The following is a 17,144-nucleotide window of genomic DNA, read 5'->3' on the forward strand; positions in this document are numbered from 1 at the left end:
CTTCGCCTTCCACCCCACTCCTCATACGCTCGGACACAATGACCCCGGATTATTGGCTGTTCCTTGAACAAGACTCACTGTTGGCTGACCTTGGGTATATTCACTGGCTGTGTGCTTTCCCTGCTCTGCTCCAACTCCTGACCTCATCTTGTCCAGGAAGCCTTCCCTAACCCCTCAATTCCAGCCTTCTCTCTCTGGCTACTGCCATACATAACTTGTTTGTCCAGAGATGTTGGCTCCTCAAAGATAGGGATTGTCCTTAGCCTTTCTTTGTGTGCTTAACCTGGAGCCCGAGGCGAAACCAGCACTTAATAAATGCCTATTTTATTTACTTGTGATCCTATATCTGGGTCTCTTGACTCAGTCTACCACTCGGTCTCCCTCAGAATCACTAAACACACTTAAATTGGCATAAAGGGGTTGGACAGAAGTGCTTTCAACCAACAGGTCCTTGAATCAAATTTGACCAAGTGACCCAGAATGGAAAGCTCTGATAGACTGCCTCTTCCTTGAATGACTGAGTTCGGATTCTGCCACGGTGACAATTCATTATTTTCCACATTTAACTCCTCCTATCTATAGCCTAGCTTTGGCATTTTAATTTGCTTATAGGAAAACCCTTATTTTCATCTCATTCAACAGTGTGTTCCCAGCTGTGGAATGATAATTTAATGATTACACTGTCATCAAACAGGAAACACAAACGTTGGCATTTGGCAGTCATGTTTTTCTTCTCCAAGTTGCTACAAGCAAATACTAAGTGTGCATCTAAGTAAATAGGATAATTAGTGAAAATGCAAATGTATCGATTTCAACTTGGGTGCCCATTTAGGCAATGCTGTTTAACAATTTTGTGGAAAAGAATTAATACACCCCTCACCTTTCTGCAGGTAGAGCTTGCATTTTGGACTTATTCTTTGTTAATATAAGAAGTCACATATCGCTGGGAAAATCGTTTCTCCAAATGCAGATCTGACCAAGTAAATTCCTTATTCTATCAGCTCTGCTGGTTCCCTAGAGCCTCTGGAATCATGGACAAATGGCTCCGTTTAGCAATGTGAAACATTTATACTATGACCTCAACTTATTTACCAGTTCCACAAGACCTTCCCCTCCTGGCACAGTCTTGCCCACGTGGCCTCCTCCCTGGGCCTCCACATTGGCTTCGGTGCCTCAGTAATGGCCCTCCCTCACACCTGGGTCGCACTACTTCCTGGCCTTGGCCGCAGAACTCTGCTTTTCCTTAGAGATGCAGTTCAAGCATTTCCTTCTGCACAAGCTTTTCTCGATTCCCCACGGCCATCACCCTCCTTCTCAACTAATGCATTTAATTACTTGTAATTATTTGGACTCATGTACTTGCCATGTGTTCCATCTATGTTTTTGTACGTATTTCTTGTCTTATACCTTAGACTGTTAAGGTGAGATTGTTTTATCTTTGTGTTTGTATTTCCTTCACCTACAAGGGTGTTGGGGCATATAGGAGGTAAAGGAGGAAGGTTACAGTTCTGCTCGGTATCTAGCTCTGGGCGCTGCCTCCTAGGAAGGCCGGGTGGCTGCCAGTCTGGAAGGCACAGAAGCCCTCCTGGAAGCGGACCAACTGAAAGTCGGGGGGACGTGCAGCCTGAGAGCGTCAGGTCTCCGGAAAGCAACCTTGTGGAAGCGGGAACATAATGGTTCTTTCTGGTCCCAGAAGGCTAAAGCAGGAGTCGGGAGTCAGCACCGCGGAGAAGCCTGTCTGGGCCTAATGTAATTAACAATTAGAACCTTATAAAAGGAGAACGAGTATTCTCAGGAGAGCAGCTCCCCATCATTAGAATCAGGAGGCCTGTTTATTAGGGCCGCCTGGGCCTTGGACCCTTTGCAGGGGCCTTCCCAACACCCAAGTTCCCTTGGATGTCCAGTATTTAAGTTGCTACTTGTAGTTATTGGGACTGTCTGCAGACAGTTCAGCGCTCCTAAGTAGGATGCAGGAAGGCAGGGCTTTTGCCCGCCCTCCCAGGCCAGCCTGGACACACCGGGCTTTCACTTCAGAGCATTCCTGAGGATGTGCTGCGATAGGGCAGAAAGAACAAAGGGATTTGGATCAGAAAACTGGGACTGAAGCCCAGTTCGGTCAGTTTCCTTCTTTGTAAAATCTGGCTCCTCATCACATGGCAGAGCATTCTGCTACAATCAGTTTGGAGCTTGAGGGGTGATGGCATCTCCCCTGATCCCCTGCTTTGCATCTCCCCCTGGTCCCCTGCTTTGTTTTAGTTTCCTTTCTGTAAAATTCTCTACACTTCACAAACTGTACAGAAAGTGCTCTATACTAACTCTTTACTATGGTTCACAGCTATGGTCATGCCCGGTTTGAGACACTTTTTTATGGGGCCCTTTGAGACCAGCACCCCGTCCCTGGATGGGATGCTTTACAAAGCACCCATTGGAGGAGCGACGGTATCATGCGCAAACAAAGCAGCAAACTGAGTGGTCACCTTGCTAAGTAAAGCTCAGAGCCAGGACTGGGACTGGAACCTTCCAGGCTTCTTTCTGGTTCAGCCCCCAATCATGCAGCCAACAGTCACAGTTCCAGAAGAGACCAGATTTGACACTGAACTTTTGTCCCAACGTGGCATTTCAAAACAGAATTAATAGGCTTTGGTACACAATAAAAGGAATTACAAAAAACAAACAAAAACAAAACAAGACAAAATCCAAAGCCCCCAAACCCAACGCCATATAAAGGACAAATGAGGGGACTTTTTTAAACTGCAAGCTCTGTCGAGTGGGGCACGGATAAATACACCTCGACCTAACTTAATGAAGAAGTAAAGCAATGTATCGATCTGTATAAACCATCTGCCGTCCTGGCCCATGTGAGGCTTACTAATGCGGGCTTTGATGGCTTTTCTCCAGGGAAACACAGAGTTCCTGAAGAAAACCAAGAGTCCTGGGCTGAGAGTCACAGGGCCTGGATTCAAACCCGGCTTGGCCACTGCATTTCTGTGACCTCGGAGGGGTCTGCTTCCCCACCTCTGTGATGAGGGTTGGAGGTGTGAGCTCCCAGGCCCTTCACTGATCTCAATCCTATGAGCACTTTATTATTCCCGTTTCAGTCTCCAACCCAGCTGGACCCAAGCACCAGTGGAGGACCCCTCCTCACCTCCCCGCCTCTCAGGCCAAACAAAGGCTGTTCTAGTGGAATGGCTTCAAGGAACCCTGGGAATTGTTGGCTTGCTCGCCACTCCGGGACTGCGCTCACTTCAGGAGCAAAAAAGCTCATGAAAACAGGCTTTTGTGGGCCTGACCACAAGGAGAACATTAAGCCTTCGTGCTACTTTAGGAGTCACACCTTTCAAAGAGCAAATTTGGAAGCAAAATTTCTTTCTTTTTGGGCGGGGAATGTAAGATGAGCCTCCTGGTGATCTGGTCTGATCTACACTGGGGAGAAGCCGGGTAGGGCAGGGAGCTAGAGTGGAGGATGGGGCCATCCCAACACAGGCAAACCCATGTTATTGGGTCTCTCTCACAAGAGCAGAAAATGAAGAGGGAAAGGCTTGTGTTTCCTAACCACAAGTGAGTATGCCCTCACAAATGAAACTGCAATCCATGCTGCTTATTAACCATAAGACCAGAGAAAGTCTCCAGCATATGAGTCAGATTCTTGTGCAGAATCCATAGGGGCAGTGGGATTGCTGTCTGTGTTTGTGAATGGAATACTCTCCCAAAAAGAACCTGGTGATCTGAAACATCCAATATTAAACCTAACCTTGCATTTGCTGAAGAAAAACCTGATTCAGCTATAATTTTGTTACATTCAATGCTGCACCTTTTAGAAAGGAAAGCCCTGGGAAGCATTCGCACAGGGAAACACTTCCCCTCGCCTGCACCCCCAAGCCCGATCCCCTTTTTTTTGCCTTTTTCCTTCCTCTTAGGGGGCAGAGCTGGTTGGCTCTCCTTTCCTTTGGTTCTAAGCAGCATGGGGAGCACTGATAGAATGGGGAGGACTGATAGAAAGGGGCATCTAGCAGGAAGAGGACAGCCATCAAACCACCATCACCCCCATTAAAAGGAAGCAAGCCCGACAGGGAAGGATGTGCTTGTGAAAACCCGAGACCCTGTTTCACAGAGCGGCCTGACTACCAAAGTGGGGAGGACTGTCCCAGCACTTATCTGCTTGCTCCTTGCCCCTAGCACGCTGCTGACTGTGCTTCTTTCCCGGCTGCCTTTTCTCCAATGACCTGCTCTGCTTTCCCAGGGTGCAGCAGGGCAGACCCGCTTCAGCTGAAGAGGCAGAGCCTGTGGCCTCTGCTCGGGATGCTCAGGTCTTTCTAATATTATGCTAATCCGGGAAGGCAATTCTAAAGATGGATATGGGTTAGAGCTTGCAGCTCCACACTAGGAAACAGCTGCTGAGGACACCTACGAGATCTATGCCCATCCTGGCATTCAGGCTCCCCCATCCTGGTGGCCCATTTTGCATTCTACGCCGAAGCCGCAGATGGTGCTAATCTAAATAGATTACCTGAGAATTTTCTTGGGAACATGAGTTGGAGAAGAATGGCTCCTTTTTTTCTTTTCTGCATCCCGCAGGACCTTCTCTTCCATTTCGCTTTTATCCGAAATCACAACGCGCTCCACCCCCGGCTTGTCCGGGTCGGTGTTCAGCTCACCCTGCGCAGAGTCACACCTGTACATGAACACGATTGACGGCTTCTCACTGGGGTCGGTCCTCGACTCTGTGAACCAGTGATGGCGCTGCACGGGAGGTGGAGGCAGCATGTGGATGACTGTGCCATCGAGGCCCACCAGCTTCCCCTTCTCCCTCTCCTTCTCTTTGTCGTCCTCCTCCTCCGTCTTCTTGCGGCGGAAGAAGCTCTTAAACGATATCCAGCGCTTGGGCTTGGCATCGGCTGCCCTCCTGCCCTCGGACAGGACGGCCTCGGCCTCGGTTGACCTGGTGGGGCTGGTGGGCTTGCTCCAGTGGCTGAAATGTCTTTGCAAAAGGTTACTCGCATGGTACGGGGAGGAAGTGGAGCGTGGCGGGGGGAAGGGAGCTCCTGGTTCGGCCTGAGGGCTTGGGGTAGGAGTGCCAGTCGTGTATTGGGAAGAATGGCAGGTGGTGGGCTTGGAGGGCGGCTCCTTGGGCACGGGGGCGCCGGGGCTCTCTGAGGCCAGGGCAGCTTCCTTCTCGTGGCTGGGCGGCGCAGCGGCAAAGAGAGATTTTGGCCTCATGGGAGGACTCGTGGAGGTGTCGTCTGCTGGGGGCAGGGCGTACAGCTCCTCTATGTTACGGGCTTCCGGGCTAGAGGGGGGGGTCCCTGGGGGGGACTGCGGAGGCTGAATCGAGGCAACAATCTGGGAGAGCACGGTGCTTGCCTTTTCCCGGTTGCCGCCGCTGCCCGGAGGCCGCGACTCTGGAGCGGCTTCGGTCTTGGCCACGGACTCCTGCACGGTTCTCTGGGCTCGTGCCGGGGAGCCCTGGACAGAGCCCTGCCTTCTCTGGGGGGAGGCCTGGGCTCTGCCGAGGCAGCTGTTAAACTCCTGGACCTTTTGGGCCACCGAGCCCTTCCTGTGCTCCGTGCTGCTCGAGCGGCCCTTGCCTAGAGAGGTGTCGGCAGGCTTGCTGGTGGGACTCTCGGCCACTTTGTATTCAGTTTCAATTTCTTCGTAAGTGTGGCTGATGACACTCGTGGTTTTGTCTTTCACTGACAGCTCTCCGCTGGTTCCCAGAAAACTTTTGTAGATGGCTAAATTGTCGTACGCGTTGGGATTGATCACAATGGGAACTTTGATAGCGTTCTTGGAGCTACGAGCGTACGTTGGCTCGTCATGAATGATGATGGGGAAGGGAGGCATGCCAGCATTGTTGTAACTATTGAACTTGATTTCAGACAGATTGGGCGACTTCACTGGGATCGTTTTGGAAGAAATACTTGTAGCTGTGGGGGACGTGGGGGCTGACTTGTGGGAGTTCTTCCTCGGAGGGACGGTCGGTCCCGTCCCGTCAGTGACCAGCTCTACTTTGGGTATCTTTTGGCGTGGGCTCGTACTGGATGTCCAGACTTCCTGGTATCGGATGGTGCTGGGTTTTTTGAAATGAGCATTTCCCTGTGCTGCCGTGGAGGTGGGAGACATAAGTGGGGAATTTGGAGTGGACGACGTGCTTCTGGTTTTGGGGCTCTCGGTCTGACCGTCCATGTGCTCACTGGCCATGGCTGCCGACACATCGACAACCGTATAGGGCTTGCACACCGGCTGTTCCAGATTCACAACTCGGTACGGCTTTGCTCGCTCTTCGAGAGGTACTAGGTTTATAGTCACTGCTTGCCCAGCCACATCTGTAGGGGTTTTGCTTTCTTGCTTCTCAGCTTGAAGCTCAATCTTGCCATCTTTCTCTTCTAATCGGAGTGCAAGCACAGCCTTGTGGGTTTCTAAAACTTGGGTTGGGCTTTTTGGAGCACCAGTCGTGTCCTTCACCTGCTGATGATCAGCATTTTCACACTCTGCTTCCCTTGGTTCCATCTCCTTACCATCCTTGGGGCTCCCGGGAGACATCCCTCCATTGCAGAGCTTGTGAGATGAGCTGCTGGCTGTCCCGGAGCGAGACTCTTCTGTTAAGGATGACTCGGGGGACGTGGAGCCGGAGGAGCCCATGCTCTGCGGGCCTTCCTGCCCATAAGGGATCACGGGGTCCTCCCCGTAGTCATGCAGGATTTCATCATAGCTGTCGTCATAATCCACCGCACAGATCCTCTGGAGAGACTTGTTTCTCAGGGGGACGGTGTTCCACTTTTTGCCCACAAAGAATCGGACGGGGGAGAGGGTGTTGGCCCTGAAGTTCGCAAAGCGGGGCTGGCCCCTCATGCGAATCTCCATGGCCAACAGCTCCTCGTCACTTTCGTCCCAGCTCTCATGCTCTTCGTGTGTGCTGCGGAAAAACGCGTCGTCCTCGCTCTCGTCTTCACTCGAGAACTCTGGGTAACAAAACCGACCGCCTTCACTGCTGATCACTTCTGTGCTGCCGCTCAAAATGACGTGCTTGCTCTGAGGGTCCTTCCCGCCCCCCATCATGCAGCTGGGAGGGAGCTGCCTCTCCAGGGACCGCTTGTAGCAGCTGCTGATCCTCCCCAGGAACGTTTCCCTCGAGTTACTCTCACTGCCTGTTCGTGGAGGAGTGGGATCCAAGCCCACGATCTCCTTCAGCACTTCGGTCAGTCCATTGTTGTTATTTGCTACCTGACTCACGCTGTCACTGGGACCAAAAGGCCTGGGCACGTGACCGAACTCTTCAATCTCTTCCTCGTTGTTGTTGTTGTTGTTGAGTGGTTTTTTATTCAGGGAAACCCTGTTCCGGGACCAGCTGAGGATCACCGGCTTGCTCTCGCAGTGCTCAGGGGTGCTGGCCTCGGCACTCAGGCTCTGCCCCCCCGACACCATCATGGTGGGCTTCACGGCGATGGTGGGCTTCTTGGCCACAGGGGGCCGGAAGTTGCCTGTGCCCCGGACTCGGTGGTTGTTGCTGTGGTTTGCGTTGGTCTTTATGCTACTGGGAAGGGGGGCTGCCTCCGGGGTGGGGGGCAACTGGTGCAGGCTCTTGGGCTTGAAGCAGTTCTTGCACTCGCCGGGTTTCCAGACGTGCTCAGTGAAGGTGTTACAAGCAGACATTTTTCACGGAGCTTCGTGCTTGCTGCTCCACTTTCAGTGCATGGCAAGGTCTTCATCCGCTAGTTTTCACTCTCCCTGTGTATCATAGCAGCTCTCTGAAGTAGTTGTCAATCTGGGGGAGAAGGGGAAAAAAGCAAAGAAGATCAGAATGGCCAAGGCAGAAGGATCATCTGTGACCTGCAAGAACTCACTCAACTACTAAATATTTAACAATTTTATGATGGGATTTTAAAAAGAAAAGTTTGGCCTCTCCTGGAGAGCACGTGTGTCTCACAAGGGAGAGCACCCGGGAGGGTGGAGCATCCCATAATTCTACTTACTTTCTCATTGTACCACTTACTTCATATACTGGCTTGACATTGAACTTCCAGCAGATACTGGGTAACAAGCTTCAACAGGGGCTTTCCACTCCCTCCTCCGCTGGATTTTACGTGTGACACACACAAGCAGATTGGTGTCGAGCTAAAAAGTGGCTGGGAAACCAATCCCACTCCCATAAAAGTGAAACACCAGGCTCCACGTTCAGAAATACTGCCGGCTGCAGCTTTAGGAAAGGAACCCTTAGGGCAGCTGTGTAGCAAAGCTCTCTCTCGGAGCAAACTAGGAAAAGTGGATCTTATTTAGCCAAAGCTTAGACAGTAAAGTACCTGTAAATAGCACTTGTAAAGCCCTTTCCTTTTATGAATGTTCAGATTGGAAGGTGAATGAGCTCTAACAAGCAAAACCCCAGTGGCAGGGCTAAAGTCTCGTCAATTTATCCTTCACTTGGTATCAGGGAGTTAACACAGAAAAAACAATCACCACTCTGTAGCAAGTTCAAATCACTTATCATTTGATGCTAAGTTAATCAGACAATTGGCAAATGCTTAGTAAGCACCTGCTGTATAACTAGCATGGTGTCTAGTGGAACGATAAAAAACCAGCAGCAGATGATGTCATTTCCCCTCAAAAAATTTATTATGAAAATGTATAGGCTCTAATTTAACCATTCACATTTAGAGAGTACTTTTAATTAACCAATCAGCCATTATTAAGCACTTACTATGCATGTGAAGAACTGCAGATACAAAAAAGAGGCAAAAGTTCCTGCCCACAAGGAGTTTTCATTCTAATGGGGGAAATGATACGCAAACAAATATGTACAAAAGATATCTTACATAAAAAAATATCTTACATATGCTGCATCCTATGATAACTAGGAAATAATTAAGAGGCAGGTCATGACAGAACGAAGGCTGTCTGTAAAAGAAGGTTCAGAATGTATTTTCTTCCCTTCCCTTGAGAAAGCCTAATGGCCACAACAAGATCCGGGGCCAGGGCTGGATAAGGTGCTTCCGGACTCCAAGCCCGGCCCTGCTTCCCCTGCACCGGGTCTCGTTAACCAGACTTAAACGGCTCTTGGAGAATGGTGGGAGACGGCCCCGGGCCGGGCTGGCCCGAGCCCCCCAACAATGCTCTCCCCACTTAGCAGGGTAGCAGATTCCCTCAGTCAGAAAGCCGGGCGGACAAGCAGTTATCAGGGCATCGATACGGTTGCCCGGTGGGACTCGCCGTAGCCCCCAGCTTTTTGTCAGCGTTGCGGCCACAGAAGTCCGGCGATACGATCTTGCGCAGCTGACAGCTCGCCAGTCCCAGCCGCCCTAGCAGGGAGGGGGCCCTTGCCGCCAGAAGGCAGGCCGAGGAAGGCTGCACAGACACCTTCGCGGGCCACCAGGTGGCGCTGCAGCCTAAGCCCAGAAGGGCTCCAGAGCCTCCAGAGCCACCAGCCGGGGGTCTCCCTGCAGGCTCCTTACATTTGGAGGCTGCTCTCCTCAAGCCTCGGCAACCCAAAGGGCCCGTCGGCGCGGATCTGGCCCGCACTGGCCCTCCGGTTCTGCAGACTCTGAGAACGACGCGGCTGCCTTCCAGCTGGAGCGGCCCCTCTCGCCCAGGGAAAGCAAGGAAGGCGTCTCGTGGGGCTGGGCGGGCGGCGTCCCACCGGCACCCCGTGAGGGGCTCCCGTTAGCTCATCGGCAGGAGGCCTGAGAAGAAACGCTCACCTATCTCTGCAGACACCCCTTCAATTCTCAAAGCAAACGGGGATGATGAGTGCTCCATCAAGCGTGGAAGTGTCTGAAGCCTTCTCTGTAAGCTGGAAAAAGTCTCTGAAATCCTCTCTGCCCTGGGACAGTTTTCAGGACCGAAGCCCAGCAAGCCAAATATTTTCTACTAATCAGGCTGCCGACAAAACTCTTGAAGGAGGCAGATTTCCATTTTTTAGACAAGGGCAGACTTGCAGAAGTTTCTCTCCTGCCACAGAGACGCTGACAATCCGATCATTCATTTTCTCCCATCCTATTGCTTCATCCAGATGAACCCTGAACCAGGCTTCCATTTTTGTCTCGGCAGTAAACAGGTTGGTACAAATGGCTGGCGTTCAGCAGTCCCAAGGCAGCTCAGGGAGTTGGAGGAGTGTGTAGGTGGTCTATTAAATACTATACTGAGGATTCTCCTAAAGGCACCCAAGGAGAATCTGCTAATAATAGAGAAGGATGGGGAACGGGGCTGCCACACTGCCTCCCAAATAATGCTGCCACCTGAGGCCATTATCTCTATCTACAAGATCTGTCACCTCACAAAGGAAAAAGTGGCAGAATCGAGATGAGAGCCAACAAGTTTTTCATCCTTATTGCTGTACACAGGCTTTTAACAAGACTTCCAATAAGCAACAAAACCACATGTTTTCTCCAGATGTTCTTCTCTATTTCCACGTCTCTCAGATGAAATTTAGAAGCCAAAGGCCCCGTGAACATTTTGTAATGGAACAGACTAGCTGCTTCTTTAAAAAGGGAAGGAAAAAGTGACAAGCAGTCCCACGTCAGGATTCTGACCTTTTCTTTGTGCCACAGTCAGAAATGCTGACCCAACTCCTCCCCCAGTTGCCAAAACTTCTCCAAGATGACGAAAAGGGTGGAGAGGAGGAAGTGAAAAACAAAGTTAGAAGGGAAGCAAAACCCACCTTAAGTACGTACAGGGAACACAAAAAGGCTCACAGGGATGCCAAGCACTTTCCCCTCCCAGGGATGGAACACATTCCCTCTCTCTGGATCGGAGGTTTGGCAGGAGTTGACTCTTTGCTAAGGGCAGCATTCCTGGGAAGAAGGTAGTGTGGGGATTGGGATGATGAAACTGAGCCCGAGATGTGCTGACTTGCCCTATTACACAGCCAAGAAGTGTTGGCTCTGCTAGGAGAACCCGTCTCACAAAATCCTGCCCCGTGCTCTTTAGGGCTAGGCAGATTCTAGAAGTATAGTGAAAAAAAAAAAGGGACAACACAGACAGCAGAGGTAAGGTAGGGGAGAAGAAACTGCTGCTTAACCCTAACCTTAACAGATGAGAAGGGAAAGGGAAGAGAAGCTGAGGAAGAGAGAAAAAAGGAGTAAGAAAACAGACCCTGTTGTTTGCTGGTGGATCAGCCATCAGCAAAACTTGCTGTGATGTTTTTAATCAAGCTGACGGAAAAGAAAGGGCCAGAAAGCAGTTTGTGAACAACTCTATTTTCCTTGTTTTTATTTTTCTCTATGGCTCACCATGAGGCCTTTCTAATCAAAGAACTTATCTCCCTAACTTTGTAAAAGTATGAAAAGTAAATATAGCAAAAATGTCCTAATTAGAGAATTAATTGGGAGAGTGAGTCAGAATTTGTGAAATGTCCAAGATAGGCAGTCTCCATGCTTTCAGCAGGCACCTAGCAAACATTCGTTGAGTGGTCCTCAAGAAACCCCACTATCAGCAGTCAGGCTTGGGAAGTGACTGGGATGTCCCCAGGGAAGCTTCTATCATGGTCCAATTTCAAGTCAGCAAAATACTGCTAAGTGCTCAGCCTCCTTCCCCATCCCAGTGACAGTCATTCATTTAGGTAGAAAGTATCTTTGTATAAATCCAAACAATTCCGTCCAGTCAGGGTTCAAACGAATACTGAATACACTCAGAATGAACAGGTTTGCTATAGAAAATAAACAACGAACAGCAAACTGAGAAGGTTGCTATGTACCAGTCTGAGGGCCTAGGCTGCACTTTCTCACCCAGAACAAGAAGTTGGAAGGTTCTCTGGAGGAAAGAGTGAGAAGTCCATTACCTTGAAAAACAGTTTTTCAGCGAATGGATTTTCTACTTTTAATAGGAATTCCCAGCACTTCAGCTGAACTCCTATTTTGGGGGGAAGGAAGACTTAGGAGAGGGAAGCACCAGAGCTTTCGTTTTATCTGGAGAGAAACTGCCAGGCACCCCCCACCCCCCAGTGCAAATCTGGCACCTGCTCAGCAACTGATAATCTTAGAGAGGGTAAGGGACTGAACCAGTCACACAGTCAAGAAAGGTGGGATTTGACCCCATATCATTCCGACTTTGAAGCCACTATTCTATGGCTGACTTTTCATTTTGCCATACACTAGTGAAGATCCCACTGCAGTTCCTTATGCAATCCTGCATTGCTCCCTCTGTCTCACCGGCCCGCATTCCGCAGCTCTCCTAGAAACCGTCTATACTAGGGACCTCCATTTCCTTTCCTTGCACTTGCCTCCTAGCTCCCTGCAATGTCTTCTACTCTTATCATTCCACTGAAATCATTCCCTCCAGTTATCAGCTCGCTTAGGTGCCAGACTCCCTGACCCTTGCTCCTCTCTGCTCTCTAGGTTCTCCCCACCTGTCTGAGCACTGGGTTGGTCTCCCTTTCCGGATCTTTTCCCAGGTCATGCTCGCTGGCACTGGGTGAGGGGTCAGTTCTGGAGCCTCTTCTCTTCTTCCTCTGTCATAGTTGGCTTTCACCATCCCTGTGTGGATAATTCTCCAACCTTCTCACTCGGTCCCAAACTCTTTTTCTTTAACTTTTTCACTTAGTGATTCTTTTGCTCCCTTTCCTACCTAGATATTATACATTGTATTCATGTTTCTTCAACCATTTAGAATCCCTAAATTGGAAAAATAATATACCATTAAAATAAAAAAATTTTTTTTGAGAGAAAAAAGTCTAGTCGTCTTTCCTCACCTATTTTAATTGCAGCTAGATAAAGGCTAAAAAGGCTATGCTTAGTTGAGTTAAGAAGAAAAGCAAAAGGCAAAGGAGAAAGGCAAGGCTATATCTAATTGAATGCAGAATCCTAGAAAATAGCAAAGAGATAAGGTTTTCTTAAATAAGCAATGCAAAGAAATAGACGATAACAAGTGAATAGAAAAGACAAGAGATCTTAAGACATATCAAGGGAACATTTCATACAAAAATGAACACAATAAAAGACAAAAATGGTAGGGATTTAACAGAAGCAAAAGAGATTAAAAGGTGGCAAGAATATACACAAAAAAGCTATACAAGAAAGATCTTAGCTTCCCTGATAACCATGATGGTGTAATTACTCATCTAGAGACAGACATCCAGGAGAATTAAGTCAAAAGTGGGTCTTGGGAAGCACTGGTAAAAGTTATGTAATTTCACCTATTTAAAAACCTAAAAGATGTTGCTGTGACAGGTGCTGTACTCAATATGCCAGCAAATTTGAAAAACGCAACAGTGGCCATTGGATGGAAAAGATTAATTTATGTCCTAATCCTAAAGAAGGGCAATGCCAAGGAATGTTCAAATTACTAAACAACTGTGCTCATTTCACACACCAGCAAGGTTAAACTTCCGATTTTGCAAGTTAGGTTCCAATCCATATGTGGACTGAGAATCAGGAGAAGAGAGGGCAGGTTTTTGAAGAGGCGGAAGAACTGGAGACCAAATTGCTAACATTCACTGGTTATTACGGAGAAAGCAATCACCAACAAAGCACAGGAAGTCCTCAAAGAGATGGCTGTACCAGTTCATCTTACTTGTCTCATGAAGAATCTACCTGCCAGCCTTGCCAAGAAGCAGACAGAGCCATACACTGAACTTGATTGATTTAAGATTGGATAAGGACAACAAAGCTATATATTATCCCCTTATTTAGCTTACATGCAGAATTCATGCTGCAAAATGCCAGGAGGAACGAATCTGAAGCCAAAATTAAGATCATCAGAAGAAATATCGACTAGCTCAGCTATGTAGACGATATCACTCTGATGGCAGAAAGTGAAGAGGAATTAAGAAGCCTCTTGATGAGAATGAAAGAGTGTAAAAGTTGGCCTGTAGCTTAACATTAAAAAAAACTAAAATCTTGGCAACTAGTCATCACTTCCTGGCAAAGAGAGAGAGAAGAAATGGAAACATTATCAAATTTTTTATTTTTGGGCTCAAAAATCTCTGCAGATGGTGATTGCAGTCATTAAATTAAAAGATACTTGCACCTTGGAAGGAAAGCAACGGCCTATCTGGACAGCATAATAAAAAGCAGAAACTTCATTGTGCCAGCAAAGGTCTGCCCAGTCAAAGCTGTGGCTTTTCAGTAGCAATGTATGGCTGGGAGGGTTAGGCTAAAGCTGAGCGCTGCAGAATTGATGCTTTTGAGGTGGTGCTGGAGAAGATTTCTGAGAGCCCTTTGGACAAATCAGTTAGTACTTAAAGGTATTAATTCAGACTATTCACTATAAGATCAACTACTAAAGCTGAAAAGTTTAAATACTTTGGACACATGGCGAGAAGACAGGACTCAATGGCAAAGACACTGAGACTGGGAAAGCCTGAAGGTAAAAGGAAAGGGGATGGCAGAGGTGGAGAAGGACAGAAAATGTCATGGAAGCAACGCCCATGGGGACTCACTTCAGGAGGTAGTGGAGGATGGAAGGGTCTGGAATGCCGGGGTCTAAGGGTACACGAAGAGTCATAGTTGCCTGAACAACAAAGCAAAATAATGATGTTGAAGGGAAACAGACAGCTCTATGGGAGCCGAGGAGCCGAGAAGAAGTGACTGGAGTGGCTGGTTCAAGCGTCCCCTCTGGGCCACAGTGTGCAGGACTCTGATAGGCAACTTCAAGGAGATGAACAGGAACAAATGAATAAGCATATTATGTTCTCACCAAGAGCCATTCGAATGCTCTCCTCCTAAAGTTATCAGGTTCCAGTGAGGACCTACTGTCCAGTTTCCTTAAAGGTGAGGGCACATGCTGGCAGGATGATTGCCATCAAGTGACAAGCACGAACGCCCTGAGAGACATATTAGGTCCAGATATAGTCATATCCCTCTGCTGCTTGAGCATCTCCCAGGGTTCCTTGTTGTCAACTAAGTCCAGCTCAGGCCTTCCACGTGGCCTGTCCGGGGCCAACCTCCTCGGCACAAGCTTTCCCTCTCTCCTGCTTGGCCCGTTGGCTCTTCCATTGTGTCATACTAGTTCATGGTCTTCTCAGACTGGCCCCCTCTGGTTCCTAGCCCACTACGAGCTTCTTGGCTGCCATGACTGGATGTCATTGTTCTCTCCATGTGGAATCCATCTGCTGCGGTTCGTCTACTGAAATCCTATCTCCATTTTAAGGCCTCCCCTCATGAAGAAGCCTTTCCTGACCTCCTAGTTGGAAGAGGTTCCCTTGGGGATTTCACCAGCATGTTGTCTGGCACTGCCTCTAAGATACTCAACCTTCACACAAAGTCTCCCACTAGGCTATCGACTTCAATGTTAGGGGGTTAACAAATGGTTGATGTGTCAAGCTAAGTGTTCTTATTGAATGTGAGCATTCATTTGGGAGGAGGGAAACCTTGGATCTTGGTTCTGCTATTAAATTGCTGCACTGAGTTTGATCAAGTTATCTTAATTCTCTGAGCCTTAGTTTCTCCTCCAAATATAATAGGAGGAGATTACATGATCTTTAAGCACTCTTTCAAACAAAAATCCAATGTTTCTATTGTCATTTTAGCTACCTGGCAATAAACGGGCCCCCTTTCAGCTGCCAAAAAGTGGCTGTCAGGCAGCACTTCCCATTTTTGCATTTAGAAGCACAGATGAGACACAGAGGTAAGCCTCAGTAGGACTTTACTGAATGCAAACATAAGTCAAAATGCACCCTTCTACTGACAAAGGAAAACAAAGTGAGAGTAAGTGAAAAAAATTGCAAATCAGGCCTCAAGTTCCTTCCTCACCTCAAATAAATGATTCTGCTTCCACCCACCTCAAAAGCACATCTCACCTTCTGTCCATATAGGCAATGCCCTGACTGGAGCAAAGAAGGCAGTTGAAGAGGCTCTGTAAAAACCAGCCCAGGTGTCACGTTAAAGCTTAGGCATCTAATTATCAGAACCATTCACTTCCTCAGGGCATTGGGTTTTTAAGAAAAATTCTAACTTGATTAATTATCAAGTTTTCATGGCCAAGGTCAAGTGGAGACTTTAAATTAGAACTAGAGAGAAGAGCTGCTAGAGGTTGGTGTGATATCAGAAAAAGAATAGAAAGAAACTTAAAAATCTAAAATTCTGGAGCCATTCAGTAAGGATCCAAATGTCCAGTCACTTCTGTGGGCCTGCTCTATTAAGGGACAGGTCAGTTCTCCGAGAGCCTCCACAGCTGTGACATCTATGTCATAACATCTGAAGGAGTTGCAGGGCAGCCTTTGCTGACACAGGTGTTGAGGACTGGGAACAAGATAAATTAGAGGCAGAGGGAAGAGGACAGAGTCAGACAACGCAACTGCCTTTCAGTCAGAGAGGTCAGAGAACAGCAGCTGCCTCTCAGTCTCCTTGTATCAGCCTCTCACAAGAGGAGATCCATTCTGGGTTGGATCTCCAGCAGCCACTGTCAGGTGCTCCCATTTTTTCCAATAGCTCCCGGTAGTACAACACAGCTCCATTAGAAAGATGTGGCATTGTCTCCAGGGACCTGAGAACCTGGGTATGAATCCTAGACTTGACACTTATTACCAGCATGGTCCTGGATAACTCTCAACCTCTCTCGGCCTCAGTTTCCTCCACTGTCAAATGAGAGGATTTGAATGAGATGACCTTGAAGATTTCTTCCAGCTCTAAGTCTATCATTGTATGGGATAGCACAGTGATCCTGGCTGACGGTCTTAATAATAACTCCGAGTCATCATGAAACTTATGCTCCAAAAGTTTTTGGGGAAGTCATTTGCTTTCAAACAAGAATGTCTTTTTCTTTGAAGAACATTATACTTGGTGGTTAGTGCTAGGGAATCTAATCCCCCTTCAGAGCAATGGTTCTACGGGAAAATGTGTTCAGTGTCCTGTCCCTGGATGCCAGAAACACATCTGCTGCTGTTGTGGCTGAATAGTGGACTCCTGCCCCCAACCACGAGGCAGGCGGGGGACTGGAGAGTCTCTTTCCTTTGAGCCACTGGCCATGGTTCTTGTGGTCTGGGGCGAGGGGCGATGGGCCAAAGTCAGACACTCCAGGAGCCGAGTCTCCTCCAGGATATTCCTGGATCTGGAGCTGATGCCTCATCACCCTGATTCTCCTATGGCCTCAGGGGCTTGCCTCCTCACTCTCCCAGATCTTGCAGCCCACAAAAGACTCTCCCTTTTTCATTCTACTGGGAAATAAACCCTAGTCTTACAGCAACTACTCATCCTATATTCTTGAAGAGAGCACACAGC

General features: G+C 48.4%; 1 protein-coding gene across 9 annotated transcripts in view; it reads right to left on the reverse strand.

Moving 5' to 3' along the window:
• The window catches only part of PEAK1 (pseudopodium enriched atypical kinase 1), a 252,118-nt gene that overhangs the window by 46,133 nt on the left and 188,841 nt on the right, over positions 1–17,144 (reverse strand). For all 9 annotated transcript variants that reach the window (XM_031956806.1, XM_031956808.1, XM_031956809.1 and 6 more), the window contains one exon: positions 4,508–7,762. In XM_031956806.1, the coding sequence (XP_031812666.1) occupies positions 4,508–7,650 (3,143 nt within the window). In that variant the 5' untranslated portion in view covers positions 7,651–7,762. The remainder of the gene's footprint in view (positions 1–4,507; positions 7,763–17,144) is intronic.

This window comes from Sarcophilus harrisii, chromosome 2, assembly GCF_902635505.1.
Source record: "Sarcophilus harrisii chromosome 2, mSarHar1.11, whole genome shotgun sequence".
In the NCBI taxonomy this organism is placed as follows: Eukaryota; Metazoa; Chordata; class Mammalia; order Dasyuromorphia; family Dasyuridae; genus Sarcophilus; species Sarcophilus harrisii.